Source organism: Anneissia japonica, unplaced genomic scaffold (genome assembly GCF_011630105.1).
Source record: "Anneissia japonica isolate Jap-2015-1 unplaced genomic scaffold, ASM1163010v1 scaffold1356_len1145284_cov175, whole genome shotgun sequence".
Taxonomy (NCBI): Eukaryota; Metazoa; Echinodermata; class Crinoidea; order Comatulida; family Comatulidae; genus Anneissia; species Anneissia japonica.
The window spans coordinates 895,486-915,545 of NW_022706987.1; the positions used below are offsets into that span (position 1 = coordinate 895,486).

At 34.3% G+C, this 20,060-nt stretch overlaps 1 protein-coding gene across 1 annotated transcript in view; it reads left to right on the plus strand.

The window, feature by feature from the left end:
• Window positions 1–11,192: 11,192 nt before the first annotated feature.
• LOC117106276 overlaps window positions 11,193–20,060 on the plus strand; it is an 18,915-nt gene continuing 10,047 nt past the window's right edge. Inside the window, exons 1-2 of the mRNA XM_033247635.1 lie at window positions 11,193–11,747; window positions 18,121–18,362. Of these exons, the coding sequence (XP_033103526.1) occupies window positions 11,498–11,747; window positions 18,121–18,362 (492 nt within the window). The 5' untranslated portion in view covers window positions 11,193–11,497. The remainder of the gene's footprint in view (window positions 11,748–18,120; window positions 18,363–20,060) is intronic.

The following is a 20,060-nucleotide window of genomic DNA, read 5'->3' on the forward strand; positions in this document are numbered from 1 at the left end:
ATATATATATATATATACCAACAATGTGGTAAGCATTTTATTGACTTGAATAAGCTTACGCACGCGTTGCATGACAACCAATCCCAGTAAAAATAGCTCATATAATTAATGATTCATTTTATTGTGAGTTAAACAAATAAGAATTGCCATAAGAGAGTTATTTTGAATAAGTTTTGTGTACAACTTGTGAGTGACGTAGGTTCGTGACAAGAACCAATTTGATCGTAAAGTCAGAGTCATTATTATAACCGAAGTGTATGAACATAGTGTACTTGAACCACAATGACGTTGGCCTATATTGCTATTGTATTGATTAGCATGACATGTTTGCAATTGTCCGTTTTGTTTGCTGCCTGTAGTAAAATCTATAAAAAAAACTCTTAAAAGTACTTTACGTGTTATATTATGAAATGATGAAATACGCTTTAACCTTGCAGTGAGACACAAATCGAAACATTTCAGTTTTTTAGTAGTACAGTACAAAAATCCTTAAATTGATTATACCACCCAATTAATGTAAATATATACATAGGCCTATATTTGAAGAGGCTATGCTTGATACAATGTGCCTATTTGAGAACTGTTAGTATTATTTATCTACTACAGTTTCTGTTTATATTTTTTTTACAGTGGTATGCAGAAAACGTATCCTTGGACATGGCCTAAAAACATTAAGTAAGTAATGAAGAAAAATACCAAGATATTTAAAATAATATAAAATCAAGGTAGGAATTCTATTTGGGAAATTTGAAGGTAAGGTGGATTAATTCAGGATGGTTCATTGTTCGCATGATAAATACTAAAGGGAGATGTTATAACAAGTTTAGAAATATTGTCGCAGAATTTTTAAATTTCATTTATATTATTGACAAAAAATATTGGTTTAATTTAATATGACTGTCAAATGATGACCTGTGCATACTTTACGGTTATGTGTGTAGGAATATGAGTATACACAAACAGCAATGCAACACTTAGGCCCGCATAGTTTATCCATGGACCTATTAATAAATTGGTCCATGGTTTATCCAAACGTGTCTACAGGCTTAAATTACTTCCCAATACAATGCACTTTACTAAGCCTAATTATGCTTACCCTTTTTTTTAGCTTTATTATGTAGTCACATACACTATAGTGTACCTTTGTGGCGTAGCGTATGTCTTTTCCTTTGATGGTGGACAACAACATTTGCCAAACATATTATTTTGAATGGTGTTTTTTCCTGGGGCATTGCTAAAGATAAGTAACCAACCAATGCATTAACAACAAATAATTATAAAATCTAATCTGGTTGATAAACAGAATAATAACTAATACGAAATAAACATACACATGATTCAGCTCAATAGTTGTTATTTTAATATAATGTTTGCGTGAGTAGTTTAAGGTCAAACAAGAATTTCCATTGATCGAGTCCATTGGTTAATTTTAAGGTGTGAAGCACGGAGAAACCAGAGAATACGCATGCCCAGTACTCGACGGGTTTGAAAAGGGAATAACCATAAATATCTCCGTTTTGTTTACAGAAATAATATTTTTGCTATAATCGTCTTTAGGGGGTTTTCCGACAAGGTGATAGCGCGAACGTGACAAGGGAACGTGGCTAGGGTTGTTTGAAGCTGTCATCAAGCTACCTGTTCACGGAAGCGATAACAACACTAATACAGTACCGTATCATAACTAACAGCCCTAGATATCACTCCGAACAAATTTAGTGCTTGAAAAAGCTATTAAGATCCCATATAAAACCACACATTGCTACATTTGTATATCACGTAGGCCTATTTGAAATAATCCTACAATGGACAGATAATATTATCACATGCCTCGAATAAATGATGTCATTACTGTAAAGTTCACATGTTAGTGATGGTAACCATCTAATATATAACATTGACACCACTACATGTACGCTTGGCATAATATATATATATATACTGTCTCTTATACACATCTAGATGTGTATAAGAGACAGCTTTACGGTTATGTGTGTAGGAATATGAGTATACACAAACAGCAATGCAACACTTAGGCCCGCATAGTTTATCCATGGACCTATTAATAAATTGGTCCATGGTTTATCCAAACGTGTCTACAGGCTTAAATTACTTCCCAATACAATGCACTTTACTAAGCCTAATTATGCTTACCCTTTTTTTTTTTAGCTTTATTATGTAGTCACATACACTATAGTGTACCTTTGTGGCGTAGCGTATGTCTTTTCCTTTGATGGTGGACAACAACATTTGCCAAACATATTATTTTGAATGGTGTTTTTTCCTGGGGCATTGCTAAAGATAAGTAACCAACCAATGGATTAACAACAAATAATTATAAAATCTAATCTGGTTGATAAACAGAATAATAACTAATACGAAATAAACATACACATGATTCAGCTCAATAGTTGTTATTTTAATATAATGTTAGCGTGAGTAGTTTAAGGTCAAACAAGAATTTCCATTGATCGAGTCCATTTAAGCTAAGCATGCGCAGAAAGTAAGAGGTGTATAGTAAAAGTATTAATTAATGGGGTCTGATTGAGGTCTGAGAGACAATGGAAGGGATTAAAGTGATAAACATCAGTTAAGTTGCAACATTTTTCATGGGAATAATTGTTTGCATGTCTGCATGCGAACGAAGGGATTAAAGCCAAAACTGTGGTAACTGTGGTCGGTTTTTTATTGTTTTTCTCAATCTCTTCTGGGTATGATAAGTTCTTTAAATAATTTTCCTCTGTCAAAAAAGTTTGTAACATAGTTGAAACTATTTCATCTTATACTGTAGTTGGCAATATGACGTTAAATTGTCGTGTATGCGCGCTGGTAATTGATGTTAGACATCAATTCTGGAACTTATTAAAACAACGGTCAAACGTTATTTGTGGGTCGTGGAATTGGTTGGCCTATAAGCACTCTAAACAATTAAAGTATAACAGAAGCGCATCAAGTATTCCATCAAACAGGCTTTATTGATCATGCGCAGAAAGTTTCCCTGATGTTGTTAGCGAGTTGATTGCCATTGGTCATCTTGAATTATTTTACGTATAGGTCTATAAGTCTAATCAATGTGTTGCTAATATAATACATCTACTTTCATTTCACATACGTTTGTTTTCCAAGTTAACTCAATAGGGGAGAGTTCATTAACTGTTATTTGTGTTTTAAAAAAATTAGGATGTGAAAGTTAACGACTTTCGTTCTTGTACTCATTATCTCACATGGGGAATTACTTTCTTTTCCATCAAATGAATGTTGCCAAAATATTGATGCTTATCCGTAGGTTTTTATTGAGATTTACTAAAACGTGCTCATTTGACTTTTTTGTGTGAGTTATAGAGCCGCAAAAGAGCATAATGAATACTGAAAGAAGGGGGACATTAACATCATGCGTCAAATGAAAGGAGTCCGTGCTTAACATCGAATAAGTTATATAAACCGTATAGGTTTAGGATTGTGACTTCACCATTAACGCTCCTAAAATCTACAACGTATGGTTGCCCAAATTCGCACTACTTTACTAAGCCTCGTTCGTTCGTTTGAATCACAGTAGCTACGCAGTTGATTTTATTTTACCTTCCTTTCTAGCGAATAATCGCGCATAATCGATTCTAGTTGCTGTTATTAACTGACTGGAACAGTCGTAGCAGGGTCACGACGAGCAGGTTAACAGCGTGGCACCCTCCCCCCACCCTATTTATATTCCTGGGTGAAGAGAGGCAAACGTTAGTAAAGTGTCTTGCCCAAGAACACAGGCAATGCGGCGAGCGTCTATTAGAAGTCCTACACCTTACACGCTGCGCGCCACACGCTCCCACCTAATAGGATAGTCGGTCTTTAAAATTAAATATAGTCCTATAACTTGTTTTTCTAATAAAGTAATTCATTTAGAAACCTATTCCGACTTACTAGTACGTTGAAAAAAAATGAAATAATATAAACACAAAAATAAGAAGAAATATTAAAGATTCGGAATTAAATTAACTGTGTTAGTGTGAAATTATTATTTGATCTGTCCCACAGTACTCTTTACAGATATCAAATTTGTTCAGAGCAAAACATTGATTATTTCTTTTATCAGCTTTTAAACACTCTTGAATTTAAAATATGAATGATATTCTCATACTTAAGTAATTGGCTGTTGCAGAGGTCACCAAATAACGAAATATCTTTCATTTTGTAAAGCTAATCTTGCTTGTCAAATACAATGACTTGGCACTGAAATTTTCTTACGGAAAAACCCGCACGTACAATATGTTTACATGTACAGTAAACATTCCTTTAATAAACCTTAGCACGTACACAAAATGTTATGCGATGTGATGCAACGCGACGAGCAACGTACAATGTGACATAAAATACTGCAAACTTAACTTAACTCAAGACAACACAACTCACCTAACCTGATCAAACCTAACCTAACCCATCCTAGCCCAACCTAACACAAACCGAATCCCAACTCAACTAAAACCATAGTATAGTAACTTAACGTAACCCAACACAACGTAACGCAACCTAGTCATAACCTGAGAACTCCGGTTCTCAACCTAGCGTCTACTGACCTTGTGGGGCGACAGCGCCTTCAGAGGGTCAATAGATAGGGAAAGAATCAGCAAGGGGGTCAGTAGCACGAAGGGTCTTTTTACCTCCAATAACCGACCACCTTAACAGTTTGTAAAATGTAATATCTTTTGACAACAAATATAATCAGACTATCGAACAAGTCGAAACAAAAATTAGACGCGGCGAAGGTGCACCGTTAGCTGCGTCAAACTAATTACAGGCTTTAGCAACACTCCATTAAAGAAAATAATATAAACATGATAATAAGATAAATATGCCTACGCTTTCTCACGTCCAAGAAAATGCTTGCTGTAGGTAATAGAACAACATGCCTATTTTTAAGACCTATCTAAAAATAGGCATTCATCGGAGATGATCGGAGGTTCATGATTATGAAACCATTAGGCCTACCGTTTGTTGGTGGAACCAGGGAAGAGTGAAATCTCACACCAAATTTATTTTCTTTACTTTCTTGTTTACACATTGCGTTCAAGTGGATTGGTTTTGAGAGGTTTTTATAGAAATTAACAGGGGCGTATTTAGGGAGGGGGAGCTTCCCCCTTTGGAAGGCAGGTGGAAAATATGGAGAGCATGCCTCTGATGAACTGCGAGAGTCCATGTCCCATTGCAAAATTACAAACTTTGTTTCAGAGTATGTTTTGGTGATTTGGACTTCTCACAGTTTAGAAGGAGGCATCTGTCTCTTATACACATCTATTATGATAAGAATGTGCTTTCAAATGTTGTGCTTGTGCTTTTTGTATTAATTTAAATGTATCTTCTTTTTTTGTAATTTCGTTGGTCTTGAACCATCAATTGATGAGTGCCACTGTAACAAAAGTGTAAGTTCAATAAATTATTATATAGCAAACCATCTTGCCGCAACCCAAAACTGAAAAAAAAAATCAAACTGTGGAAAGCTATTATATTCCCTCTTTTATGATTAAAAAAATACTGTATAGGCCATTATTTATTATTTAGATCTGCATTTATCTGTTTGCTTAGACCTATTTGAAAAGAAGAAAGAATATTTCACTTTCAATATCAATTTTTTTTCGCGTGACGGGCAGGGCGTAATAGATGCTGGTTTCCTCAAACAAGAAGTGGCGAGTTTGGATTAATGGGATAATGTAAATAACTTTCTCATTATTCATGAGGAAGTGTTGGTTTAATGAGTTTGCAAAAAAAAGCAGACATAATTAATTATTTACTATATGCATGTTTATTTATTTTAGAAAACCACAGACAGTCCCATTCCACATAAAAAGTACAATAATTAATTCGCATGGTGTTATATGGCGGCCGGGACCCGGCTACTACGTGACCGTTCAGTCAGAGGTCTTACGTGGTGTTCGCACTTCCAGACTGATTTATCATCGGAAGTTGGGGCATGTTCGTTTGTTTAAGAAGACCACATTGATGTTTAAGGGGATGAGAGAAGTAATGAAGACGGATATTTCCTTTGGTTAAAAACAATTATTAACATCAGAGTGAATGACCCAATGGTAGATCGAACCAATGGGTATAACCTACGTGACATGTACTTGACAAAGGAAAACGCCGTTTTCTAAGACGTTTATAAAAAAAACGTATATAATATAGGTCTAATTATTGATATTATAGGCCTACCAGTACTAGTGTACTTGTTGGATGTTCCGAGCGAGTTGGATGTCCGAGCGGTTAAAGCAGAGGCTTCGCAACCTACACATATCGACACTGGTTCGAACGGCAGACTCGCCTAGGTTTCTGGTGGTTGAACATGTCTTCTCGGATAAGTGTTATAAACCGCCGTAGTCCCAGTGTACACAATTTGGCACTTAAAAGAACCCAGTACATCTCTTTATCGTCCTGGTCGGTTGAAAACCTATGGTGATAGATCCTTCTCTGTTGCTGCACCAAAGTTGTGGAACATATTACCCAATTTTGTAAGGTCTTCTCCATCTTTAGCCTTTTAAATCCCGGCTTATAAGCTGCATCTTTTCTCACAATTCTAATCTGTTTTGTTTTTTTCTTGTTGATTTCTCTTTTTTTCACACTAGGTTTGAAAGCCCATAGAGACATTGCGTTGTAGTATGAGCTATATGAATGGAAGACCATGACCATGACCAGTATATCTTTGGAGACGAGTAGGGGTTACCCCAGTATACTGGTTCATACAGCCCCCAGACGAGAAAGATGGTACCGTACCGTTTTACCGGGTAGCTCATACATAAAGAGACCCTTAAGGGAGAAGCACGTTACTGTACGGTAAAACCTAGTCTACACCTCGAGCAGCGCTTTGAGACCATTTCGGTATAAAGCGCTATGTCGCTATATAAATTTAACTGCATTATATTTGTATTAATAATCATATCATCATATCATTTATTTTGCAAGTAGAACTACCATACAAGAAAGCAAAATAAAAACAATACTGCATAATAATTAATTATTGATAATTATAACAAAAAAAAAAAAAAAAATAGAAATCTTATACTAGTCAACTGAAACCCAATCATCATTACTAACCCTAACAACAACAACAACAACAATAAAAATAATAATAATAATAATAATAATTATAATAATAATAATAATATAATAATAAAAATAATAATAATGACGATGATGATTGTGATAATAATAATAATAATAATAATAATAATAAAAGTAATATTAATGATTATAATAATAATGTAGCATTAATTATAGAAGTAATGATAAAAGCAGTAACAATAATAAGAATAAAAATAGCCAATAACGATAACAACAACGATAACCGTTAAAGTAACAATAACAAAACAACAACATCATCATTAACAAGAGCACAACTGATAGTGCGAACACTAATCAGATTATGCTGATAAAACTGATATGACTTCTGAACCTTCCATTTGATCCACTGGTGACTCCTAATAAGGACTTTTCCTGGACATTCAACCCTATAGCGCTTCCTGATGAAACGGGTTAAGTAATAAGCTTCTAAAAGAGCTAAACAAAACTCATTTGTACTCCATTAACTCTTAATATTAAACGTTCATTTTTCTCTAACGTGTTTCCTTCCATTTGGAAGCTTGAAACATCTGTCCAAAGCATAAAAGTGGGTTCCGTTTATCTGTCGAAAAGTTCGACATAATATTAATTCATTACAGTTTCCTCTTTATCTAATATTATAAGGGAGAGTAAATTTCCCAGTGGCGTAGCGAAGAGGCCTGGGCGTAAATGGCTATAAGCATTGGCGTAACGAAGGACTCGGGGGGGCCTTGTGGCTTTCTGAGACTGGGGCCCTGTCAGTGGTAGTGGCACCTGGGGAGGGGAATTTTCCGCCGTCGGACAGGCCTGTACCCCCTGTCGTCCGACGCCACGACGATGTCGTCGGATCAAACATAAAGAAATGATTTGCCTATCCAAATAACGTTATTTTGATTGCCAATTCAAATTTTGTGGTCTAAAACCACAATTTGGACCAACTAAGCTCTAAAAACTCTCACATGAACACTACCATGGATTTTTTAAAACCGGGATCAGGACCAAAGCTCTAGTCCGCCCCTTGGGTCGGACTCCTTGTCGGAAAATTTCTGAAGCACTGTTGGGCCCTTTTTGGGAATTAAAATCCTCTTCATGGATATAATATGATATACCGGTACGGGTATATCCTACAGTCGATGTCAGAGACACATTATGATGTATCAACAAAACCCTTTTTGGTCAGGGTGATAGATCGAAGACCATGGGTGGGGCCCCTAAGGGGTGTCGAGAGCCCTGCGGACCGCCGCACGAGAATGCATAGGCGTTACGCCACTGGCTCTAAGCTTTTTTTGGCCCTACTATCCTGGGGGAATTAGGGCCCAGGGAGGCATGGGGCGGAGGGCCCAAGGAGGCATTTGGGCAGATGTTTCAAGCCTCCGTCTGTGCGTTTTTGACGTGTTAAAATGTTGTATTTTTTACACTTTCTGACCATTAATAATAAGCCCACTTACTCGGCTAATTAGGGGCTCATGTCCTGGTAAAAAAATGCCGATTTTACTGGGCCCTGGCTTTAGTCTTTGAGGGCTCATAACGTTGGTGTTACGACACTGTAATTTCTTTGCTATATACTGTACACAATCATACTTCTCCCACTGTCTATAATAATCAGCACGTCTTTGTTACTGCCGTGTCAGACAAATTTGTCTACCATGTTATCGTAATCATCATTATTTTATGTCATTGTTGGGAACAGTCAGTGTCTACTGTCTCCAGAGTAAAAAATGTCTACTACTATATTAGTTCCTACTTGCCTATAGATACCTAAGCTCCACTATGTGAGGGAGTTGTATGAAGTAGTATGCTCTTGGCTGTATTTCGATTTTGCAATTCTCATATGTTTTTCGTGGTTTAGAGTTATGGCGATCACCTCCATAGCGTGAGTTTTCAGTTTCAAACGGAAGAACACATATTCATAATTATAAAATGATGATATAAATGATATAATAGTTCATATATATAAAAAAACACATTTTTGGTAAAAAGCTATGCTTGATAAGAACATCTATTCCATATTTTAGCATTCAGTATATGCTTATTTATATAGTAGGTGTAGTATATGTATATATATGGATATATATATATATATATTATATATATATATATATATATATATGGATATATAATAGGCCCTATAAATAAGAATGTTTTAGAAACATTAGTAGGCCTATTTGTACTCGAATATTTCAGGTATCGTCTTTTAACTTATTTCAACGAGAATATTAAGGCGTAAATTTCTACACTACATCGATGTCAACATTCAAGTACATCTTTACATTTATTGAAAACAGCTCCTGTATGTATAAGTGAATAATCCTGAATAATTTAGACGGCCTAATTTAATCTTGATTCTTCGCCGCTTACATCTTTATTGATGGATACTTTTTGTAGTCTACGTTAAATTATAAATCAATAAAAACTAAACGGAAACGTAATTGTAAATTTAGTGCTGAAAGGAAGATATTGAAAATAAGTTACAAGATTTTTTTTTACCTCCCCCCCACCCTCCTTGCTTGATAGCCTACAGTATGCAATTTTTTAATCAATAAGCTGGTTAATTCACGCCATTAAAGGTGTAGCTGCGTTTGTCTGCGATAGAAGTATAAGAAATTACAATCTCCCGATAAAGCCCATCCTGTGGACGAAAGCTAGAGCTAATAAATATTATAGTTAGTATTTAAGTGCTGGGATTTGTCATTTCGTACGGTATATTGTTCACTCATTATGTTGGAATTCAGCAACTTCCTAATCCAACGTTCATTCCTATCGACTGATATTACATACCGTATTAGAGCAACATATATAATATCATTCAAATACTATATGGGAATTTAAACGTTAAGTCATTTTATTTTAGGCCTGTTGCTTACCAACATTTTACCGATTTTGTACTATTTAGGCCTATATATAAGTGCTGACTTTTTTTAACGTTTGTAATGCCGACTACGAAGCTATGACTACCAGAACAGACACCGGGAAAGATAACATTAAAAGAACACATGCAGAATGCAAAAGAAAACAGAGGACGACCTAAATACACATGGATCAATGAAATAAACGCAGATATCAAACCAATTAACAAAACGATCAATACTTTGAGCAAAAAAAAATTGCGAAAGGCTGAACTGGAAGATAGTGGTGACAAGGCTAATGGTTTGACTAATCCAAATATGGCAAAAGAAGAAGAATGCAGATGATTTTGACGGGGCCTATTGTTCAATAGGCCTTTATATACAGTAATTTTGATTAGTGATTTGTATAGTTCATACATATATTTTATTCATTATCGTATTATTACCGGTATAATTTTAGTATTCTTGTATTGTTATTTGCACGTTTGTGTATTTTTATAGACCTTATTTTATTATGAAGTGCTGTACAATCTAATTTTGTGTTCAGGGGCTGCGAGTACCAGTACCATGTTATAGCCAAAATTAAATGATGATGATGATGATGATGATGTTGATGATGATGATGATAATAATAATAATAATAATAATATTATTATTTTATTATTATTATTATTATTATAATCAACAACATAATGATTAGTGATAATTCTAAATTTTGAATATAAAAATCTTCATGCGCTTAGCAACAACAGAATGTTAATAATGACATAACATTAATAGATGTTTCTGTAATAGACGTTAATTATTACAAATGTACTGCTTTTAATCTCTGACTTTCGTTACACAAATCAAACAATTTGTGACAGACTTACTATAAATACATGATTTACGCATCTACATACATACAGTACACGAAGGTCACGGAGTTGTATATTGAAAGGATAAAGATTTGAAATGCGGATTAAACGCGCACACTCTTGGGGAATAGAGTCCTTGGCATTACAATGAGAGCAGCAGACGCACGCACACCCACACTTTACACACGCGTGGCGCACGTTTACGACCGAGAGGGCGTGACTTAAATCCCATATCCACGAACTGCATTCCGATTCGCTGGCGGGGGGAGGGTAAGGGAAGGAAATTAAGGAGATTGCCACCAGTAAATATGAAAGTATGTAAAAAATAGATTCGTAACGGATTTCATTAACAATACACTTTATAAATACACATTGGTGCTGGAGAGAAATAGCAAAAGTTCGATGCAGGACAAGGTCAAAAGCGATAAATGGTGCCTTCTTCAACATATTGCAGAGGTGAACGTGCCGACAATTCACGTGTGCGCATGTGTGTGTTGGGGCAGGTAAAATTTTACAAAAAAAAAATCTGTCTAATTAAAGAGCAACGCTGCAAGTTTCTCGTACCCAGAGAGGCTTTAAATAGATGCCTCTACTGGGACTATCCGTCAGTGTTGATTTTTGCCTAACCTAGCACACACATCGCTGCATGCCCCGTCTCAGCTCACTACTATAGTTATTGTTTTTGAGTTGTTTGATCATTCGCTTCTGTGTTACGCTGAGATGGCACCGGACTCGCTGCAGCTCCAATCGCGCAAAAGAAGACCGATTAAAGATGCAAATGACAACCTCACTGAGGAAATCGAAGAGGACGAGCTGTTTTCCGAGAAAATAGACAATAATCCTGAAAATGCGGGGGTGGTGCAAGAAAAAAATCTGCTCAATGGACAATTTGGTTTTAATGCTTTTGTCAAGTTATTGATTTGTGCTGTAGCGGGGATTTTGGATGGCCTAGCAATGGAAAAGGGAAGAGGTAGGTTGATATATTTCTGATTGATTTCTTAATTATCATCTTACATAATATAAAGAATTTTTTTTTAGCATTTTTTATAGCGTTATAGCATCATTGTATTCTTATATACATTATTTTCCCTTAACTAAAATAGCTTAATTTTGTTTTGATTTCAGTATGTCGACAAATATATACGGTTTATGCAAAATGAAGTATAGGCCTATACTTATTTACATAAGTAAATAAAATAAATTAAAGTCATTTATAACATGTGTTTTACACTGTGATATTGAACTTCAAGTTACATAGCTATCATATTTCACGTGCATTACGCACTGAAATAATTAGCGCACGTGACATTTATAGATCAATCACTAAAATCCCTATATTCGTTAGTAATCTAAGTAATCATATGTGTGCTTCTGCGTTTTGGCTGCACTGAAGTAATTCATTTCATGCTGGATTTTTAGGTCGTTTGAATCTAAGCACACGTTTAGTCATTGCCAAATATTATCCAAATTCACTCTTCACATCTAAGAAGAATGCAGATGATTTTGACGGGGCCTATTGTTCAATAGGCCTTTATATACAGTAATTTTGATTAGTGATTTGTATAGTTCATACATACATTTATAATATAGATTCATTGTATATTCACTGCATATTATATTTCAATATTTGACGCCTAGTTAGTGAGAATTGTAACAAGTTCTTTAAATAGACCTCTTCCTTCCTACTTTCCAACGATTCAAAATGACAAATTACCGGCACTTAATGTAAAACATGCGGCCATATTTTCTGTTCTTTGTTCTACTGATTCGAAAAATTCTCTGTAAATGTATTTTGTAAATTTTACTTTACAAAAATGCGTTTGCCATGATAAAGTTTAATTTAATATATAAGTATTGTGCAATAAATTAAAAAGCCCGTGAAACTCAAATTTAGTAGTTGAAAACACCATGTTTCTTCCATACCTTTGTTGGTGAGCAAAGAACGATACTTGGAGAGTACTGGATACGAATCGTTTATATAGGTTATGTGTAAAACAGGCGTACATTACTTCAGACCAAATGTTATATTTATTATTAATGTTATTTTATCTGCATGTTGCGTATACTGTGCTATGTTTTTTAGCATATTTTTTTATTTGTTTCTGAACTTTAAGAAGTTCAGAAACTCAATACAGTATGTATTACTGTACCTGCCATGAAGCTCCAAAGCGTTTGTGTATTCTAAATAAAATAAAATAATAATAATACCATCGCTTGAATGGGAACATGAGATGTTAATGTATATAAATTCATTTGAAATTTTCCACAATCGCTTCCGAAAAACCTGTTTGAGGAAATTGTCGATTATGAAATTTACTTTAGGCTATACTTCTGGATTTCTTGGTGGAATACAGCATTTACGTATACGGTACTTTTTCAATTTACAAATTGGCCGGTGGTAAAAGTATAGGAACTACTGTATTAATTATGTGTGGATCTCTATCCAATAATATGTTTCGATGGCCTGCAATTCGAACGTATTAATAATAAATGTCTAAATAATTCTCCTAAATGTGTGTAAATTTTAATTATCTTGATGGGCTATTGAACAGTCCTACATACCTATCCATAAAATGTAAACAATTCATGCAATCGAATTGATTAAAGTGCTTATCAATAAGTTTGAACTGTTCGGATTTTTAAGCTGGGCGCTTTGGCACACTTAGCACATACTTTTGTTCTCCGGACTCATTGACAGTACATTTTGACATAAGAAAAGAGTCACAAAGTTTAAAGCAACTATCAAGTAACCACAAACCACGTTTAATCCTGCTTTTATATGATCAATTCATTTTTTATCCATATTTTTTTTAATCGTAATTCCGCTGTTCCAACCTACATTCTGTTAGTATGCTTATAGAATCAGTATTGTATTTATAAATTATGAGATCCAGGGTAGGCGGTGTTAATTACTATATTTCCAGGGGCTAATAATTATGTGAATTTTTTTTTCTAGGCCAATCTCAATGTATTGATTTCTCAGTTGGTGAGGCGATTCAAGTCGAATTTTTGCGCGTGTTCTATTTCCCGGTAGAAAAGTAATTTTCCCAGGGTTTATGTTGAAGAGGACCTGGTCGTGTCCCTGTAAAGCCCATCCGTTTACCCTAACCCCTCTGACCTTGAAATATATATGAGAAACAACAATAGTCTGTATGAAAGGCAAATTACTACAATGGTTTACTTAATCTAGTCAAACAGTGCTGAATGAACTGTGATAACAAGAACGTGCGGATTGACGACTGTCAAAGCAAAGAAGGCGTTGCGAACACGCTATTACTGAATTCCTTAAGGCGTTTCTTTTACATCTCTGCGAAAGCCATCGAGTTTAGTTTGTGCGAAAAGGTCATCGTCATTTTCGAGTCATAGATGACTTATATTATAAGTTCTGGGTTAAATACACTTTGGAACATGATAGTATACTACTCGAGAGCTTGCCGAAGGTTGATCAATGCGACAAAATATTGTAGATGGGGTAACTTCACTTCGGCAGTGCTAATATTCAGTGATGTTTTGCAGTAAATTACCTCGAGATCGATGCATGCTGCGTCCAAAGTTGATTTTCCTGAATCCACAAATTAAATCAGTACTGATATCGATTTTCGTCATCGTAGAAATAGCCACTAGGCCTATATTAATATCGATGCCTATATGATAATTATCATTATCACTATCACCAGTATCATTAACATCACCAACACCAGCATCTTTATACCTGCCATCGGTTGTCGGAGATTCATCTCGTAAGCATCATACTAAGGACATAAATACCACTACTCTCATAAAAAAAAAAGTGTAACAAAACAAAGACCGCCATCATCAATACCATCGTCATTATTATCCTCATCATAATCATCATCTTCATCATCATCATCATCATCACTTCCATCTTCATCTTTAAAATAGATCTGTCACCACCAACCATAGTAAGCCTAAAATAATAATAGACCACCTAAATTATAGAAATAATAATAATAGCAATAGCAATATTAATAAAAATAACAATAAGAATATAATTAGTAATAACAATAATGAGATATTAATAATTGTCGTCATTACCAATAATAATTATGATAATTGTTGGTAATATTATTTTTATTATCAACGTTTTCCTTATCATCAACTTCACTATACCATCATGATAAACATTAAAACGGAGTGACAGTTAAAAATATACCAATTTGATTATCATGATTATGTTATGCTCATTACTTTAAACTTGATCCATTCACCATTATCATTACCTTGTTCTTCGATGAGCTAAAGATAGATTCAATATACCAACGTTATATATAGGTAGCTTTCATTTATAAATAGAATGAGAAAATATTTCTTTGCCAGTTATTGAACGGCATAATAAATCATATTTAATTGGACTTGTACCGCACTTATTTAGATTTGCATACTTTGTAATACAAAGGTGAGTCCGAAACACTAAATGATTACAAGGCACATCAAATTAAATCAGAACAACTAAAAAATTAACCCAAATCAAAACAGCTTAAATGAATCCATTCTTCCCTCCTTACCCCAAAATAAAACTGTACTGTACTAAACTTAACCCCTTATTTTTCTAAAACATTATAAAATACTAAGTAGCCTATGGTACATGAATCCTATATAGGCCTATGCTTTTGTATCAACTCTTAACTTGCCTGGTAATCAATTTTAGGATTCTTTGTAGGACACGGCTGCAAATCGTTGCAAACCTTTTTCTTTCGATCTATGTATCAGGGCTTATTGAATCTTGCCAACTTATTTAATATTATTAAATAAGTTTCAGTTCTGATTTATTTTTAAGGGGTTTTCATATTTATGACAGACTTTATAAATCTAAGCCTAATAGGTCTATTTTATTAAATCTATTATATTTAACAAAAGTACAATGCTGATAGTTTTAAGCTAAAATTGCCATCACTGTTCAAGTCTTCATTATACGTGGGTTGACGCGTCTGATGTTCTTGTACACTGATTATCTTCCAAGTCATTCAGGGTTCGGGCCCACCAGGTAATTATACGTAAGCAGTTTAACAATTCTAAATATAATATAATTAGGACTATAATAAAGTAGGGGGTCAATTTAATTGGATATAACCACATTAAGCTATTATAGCTTAACTTGTTTACGGTGATAGTACTAGGGCGCATGGTTTTCTTCTTCAGTCAAGGTTGTCAGTGAGTATCGCGCTAACCTTAATAATTTGTTCTTCAAGGATTTTTATGAAATTGTATCGCGACTGGTGGATTATATGTCATGAGAAAATGCAATTAATCTAGATACGTTTTGTTCCATAATGACACAGTTATCAAAAGCGCCCACTATAAAGCGGTTATCGCCACTTGAATTGGAAAAATTCAATAATGAAAAAAGCGAACGAATTAATGAGTTTATTTGAAAACTTATTTCAGGTAGACGTAGACCTCATCAAATGTTGGGGCCTCATAAAAACATTTAGTGCTATAAAACAATAGTTTTTTTTTTATGGAAAATAAAAATATTAAAATATAAATCGAAGTACATATTCAATTTTCGTTCATCTTTATTTCAGACAATGTCAATATCAAAAAAATATACAAAGCAAATGAGATTGAAATAGAGAAAAAATATTAATACAGAGACTCATTTTGCTTCTTTTATAAATAACAATTGTTTGTTATTTACCGGCCTGTTGTTGTTGTTGTAGGCCTATAGGTATATGATAGTAAATTTGCCTAGTCGAGCGGTAAGATAGGGGCGCCGCTAAATACAGACTTAACATCGGCGCTGGTTCCGCTGCTCCTCTCCAGGTTTCGGCTGGTATCGAAACCAATTCTATTTGCATAAGGACTTAAAATGGAGGTCCCGTGTATACATCAGGCTTGTGTGCACTTTAAAGAACCCATTGCATCTTTCGGAAGAGTAGGGGGTTAATTTAAGTCCCTGTCGTTGTGGAATGATGTGAACATGTAGCTATTAAGCGCCTCTTTACGGCCGCTAGGTAGTCACGGACCACAGCCATACTCAATTCGGCACAATGATGCTGCAAGTTATGGATTCTCCAGCCTTTGTTTTTATCTTTAAATAAAAAATAGTGAATACCCTGACCAAAATTAATTTCAAATACCCCGGACGTGAAACTAATAATAAAATATATTTGGCCAAATGTGCATCGACTATTAAAAGTTTGGATTCAATTTTTCATCATCTGGAAATATTTCATATTTGTATTTCAACTAATATCTAGCTAAACGATAGTTATCTATAGCATTCCCATTTTCCCCATCTTGAATGTTAATTTAGAATGTACGGTTTCTGTATTAACGATATTTCGGGTGACGTCACATTCACTTTATTTTTAGCCATGTTTGACCGACTAGTATTTTCGTGTATTTCGAATTTGTATCACGTTTGCTGTCTACATTCTAAACGTTTTGTATTCATTACAAGAATATAAATATCGGTCATTTTTCAATGACGATTAAAAAAAACATGAATAGTTGGTGTATATTTAGTCTGTACTCTGGCGTCTTATCATCCGCCCGACTGCCCATGTAAAGCCAGCGTTACCCTGGTATGTGAGAACAACACTTCACGTTTATTTCGATTTTTCAGTCGAAAAGACAGAACAAATCTTGCAAGGTCGCATTTGCCTAAAATTGGAACTAAAAGTTATTTTTAGAAAGTGAGCACGCTGAGTGGCGTTGTACGTTTTGTTGTAATAGTCGGCCATGACCCTCAGCTAGGCACTTCTCTCTCCTAGGGCTAATTTAACGACCATCAACTTATACGTGGAATGATTGCGATTGTAAAGGATCGTACTTAGGCCTACAGCAGATCAAATTGCAAGCAATAAAAGGTTGATTTAAATTATAAACGACAAGCGAAAATGATAAAGTGTACATTAAGTAGGGTTATGGGAAATATGATTAAAAAATTATTTATATATTGAAGAGAAATGTCTAAACACATTTACACATTCAAGATGATGATAATGATAATGATGGTATTAATAAATGACAACAATGATTATAGTATTAGTATTGATTGTGGTTGGTAACTATGGATATGACTATAACTAATGACGACGGTAAATGGTTAGTACCAATGATAATGATGATATTGATGATGACGATGAAGATGATGATCATGCTGATGATGATACAGATGATAATGATTGAGAAGGGAGAGGTGGAGGGTTAGGAGTAGACTAGTAGGAAGAGGGCAATAATAATGATTGTAGGTATGACAACCTGATATGATATGCATTATAACCCTGAAAGTAGTTATGGTGCCGATGATAATTCAATTAAGAAGATAATAATACGAAGAATTTATTATAGCACTATCCTATATTATATGTTGACAGTTTTCGAGCCTCTGGTTATCAGGCATCAATTCGAATTTCGTTCCTTCGTGATGATGAAGATGTTTTTGTCCGCTGTATCGTCGGGTCTGCTCTGCATGGCGTTGATGTCCATCCTTCCTTTTACAACTCAGAGGTTTCAATTGGCTCGAAACAGCTTCATTGAGCGGTTCCAGCTCAAAGGCTACCTATCGGCTGCTCTTGGCGGTGCCATGCTAGGGTCTGGGATGATGCTAGCAGGAGCGGTAAGCAGATTGAAACATATTTTGCTTTAATATAATATATAAATATTATCATCACCATCATCATTAACATCTTCATCATCAACATCTTCATAATCACCACCATCATTTTCATCAACATGAATATATTTACTGTATATAGGATCTACATACGATTATCATTCAAAATTGTTCTCCATATTGTATGATTAATTAAGTAAATTAAATTAATTAAAACAAATAATTTCCAAGATTTCTGTTATTTAAAAAGTATCGAGAATTATAGCTAATAGTTAAATTTAACTGAATAAAAAGGAACTTTTTGTTGAAGGACTATTCTTGATACAATTATAACACCTTGTTCCTACTTGAGTACTGTTATTATTTATGTAATGCTTTAATTGCGGGGTCCTGAGTGTGTCTAATATTTATAGGCCTATCTTGATTCAAAAGATGACAAAAAATGTAATAATATATAATATAATATTGGCCTACATTAATAGAAAGTTGCGGATTGAACTAAAATTCTGAATGTACGAAATAAAATCGGAAGCAATTGATTAGACTTAAATTGAATCGTAGACAACAATTTTTTTTTATTACGTAGGACCTATATCAAAAATATTGAGCGAGTTTTAATAGCGGAGCAGGAAAACAAATGTACCGTAATGGACATTGTAAACAGGACTAATGCCTTCTTTTGTAGAACATATATACGATTCAGATTTGATTTTTCAGTATAGCCCCACACAGTGATACCATAATTTAGATAAGGTAAAACGAGGGATTTGTAAATTAAAAGTAGCGTGAAAGGTGGTAAACATTATTTAAGATTATTAAGAAGACCAAACACTTTTGAAACTTTGAGCGATGTTGCATCCGAGTGTGAGTTGAAAGATAAGTATTCGTCAATATGAATACAAAGGAACTTAATTGCTTTTTTTCTTTCAATTTCACTTATTAGGAATATTTGGAGTATATTTGTAATAATCCAAATTACAATTGTACTAAGCTCATTGTTCATTATTCGAATTTCTGATGACTAACAAGACTATCATCAGCAAACGTGATAGTTTAAACAACATCACAGGAGTGATGTTTTGCCCTACCTGACGTGTGTTCGTACCGAATACTCAGTACGTCCCAAATACTTACGAAAAAAAAAATTGCAAGTGATTCGGGTGGGAATCGAAATCATGAATATATAGCAAAAACAAAAGGGGACCAAGGATAGATCCATTGGTACACCACTTAAGAAAACCATTGCAGCGGCATACCAAGTATATTTTGTACCATTCTTACATTTTTCAAATATTTTATTGTGATCTTTTTTGCATTACCTAATAATGAAAGTTAATTTATTCCTATAAGTACAATACTTTTTTTCTAATGTAATGGTGATGGTGAAGCCTTGTAACGATCATATAATCTTTGTTTAGTTTTAATTGATTTTGCTCTTCCCTCAGAGATCCACGGTGACTTTAATTTATTAGATCGTTCACGAATATTCTGTAGAGGGAAATGTTTATCAATAATATATATATGTATATATATATATATATATATATATATATATATATAGTTGCTGCATAAACAGATTTGTATATATATAAGAAGTCAAACAAAGTTCTGTATCTGTCTCAAAATAAAATATTTAGTGTACTAGTACTTTCGACCATAGGTCATCATCAGGTACTCTGATGGTACTCATCAGTACCTAGT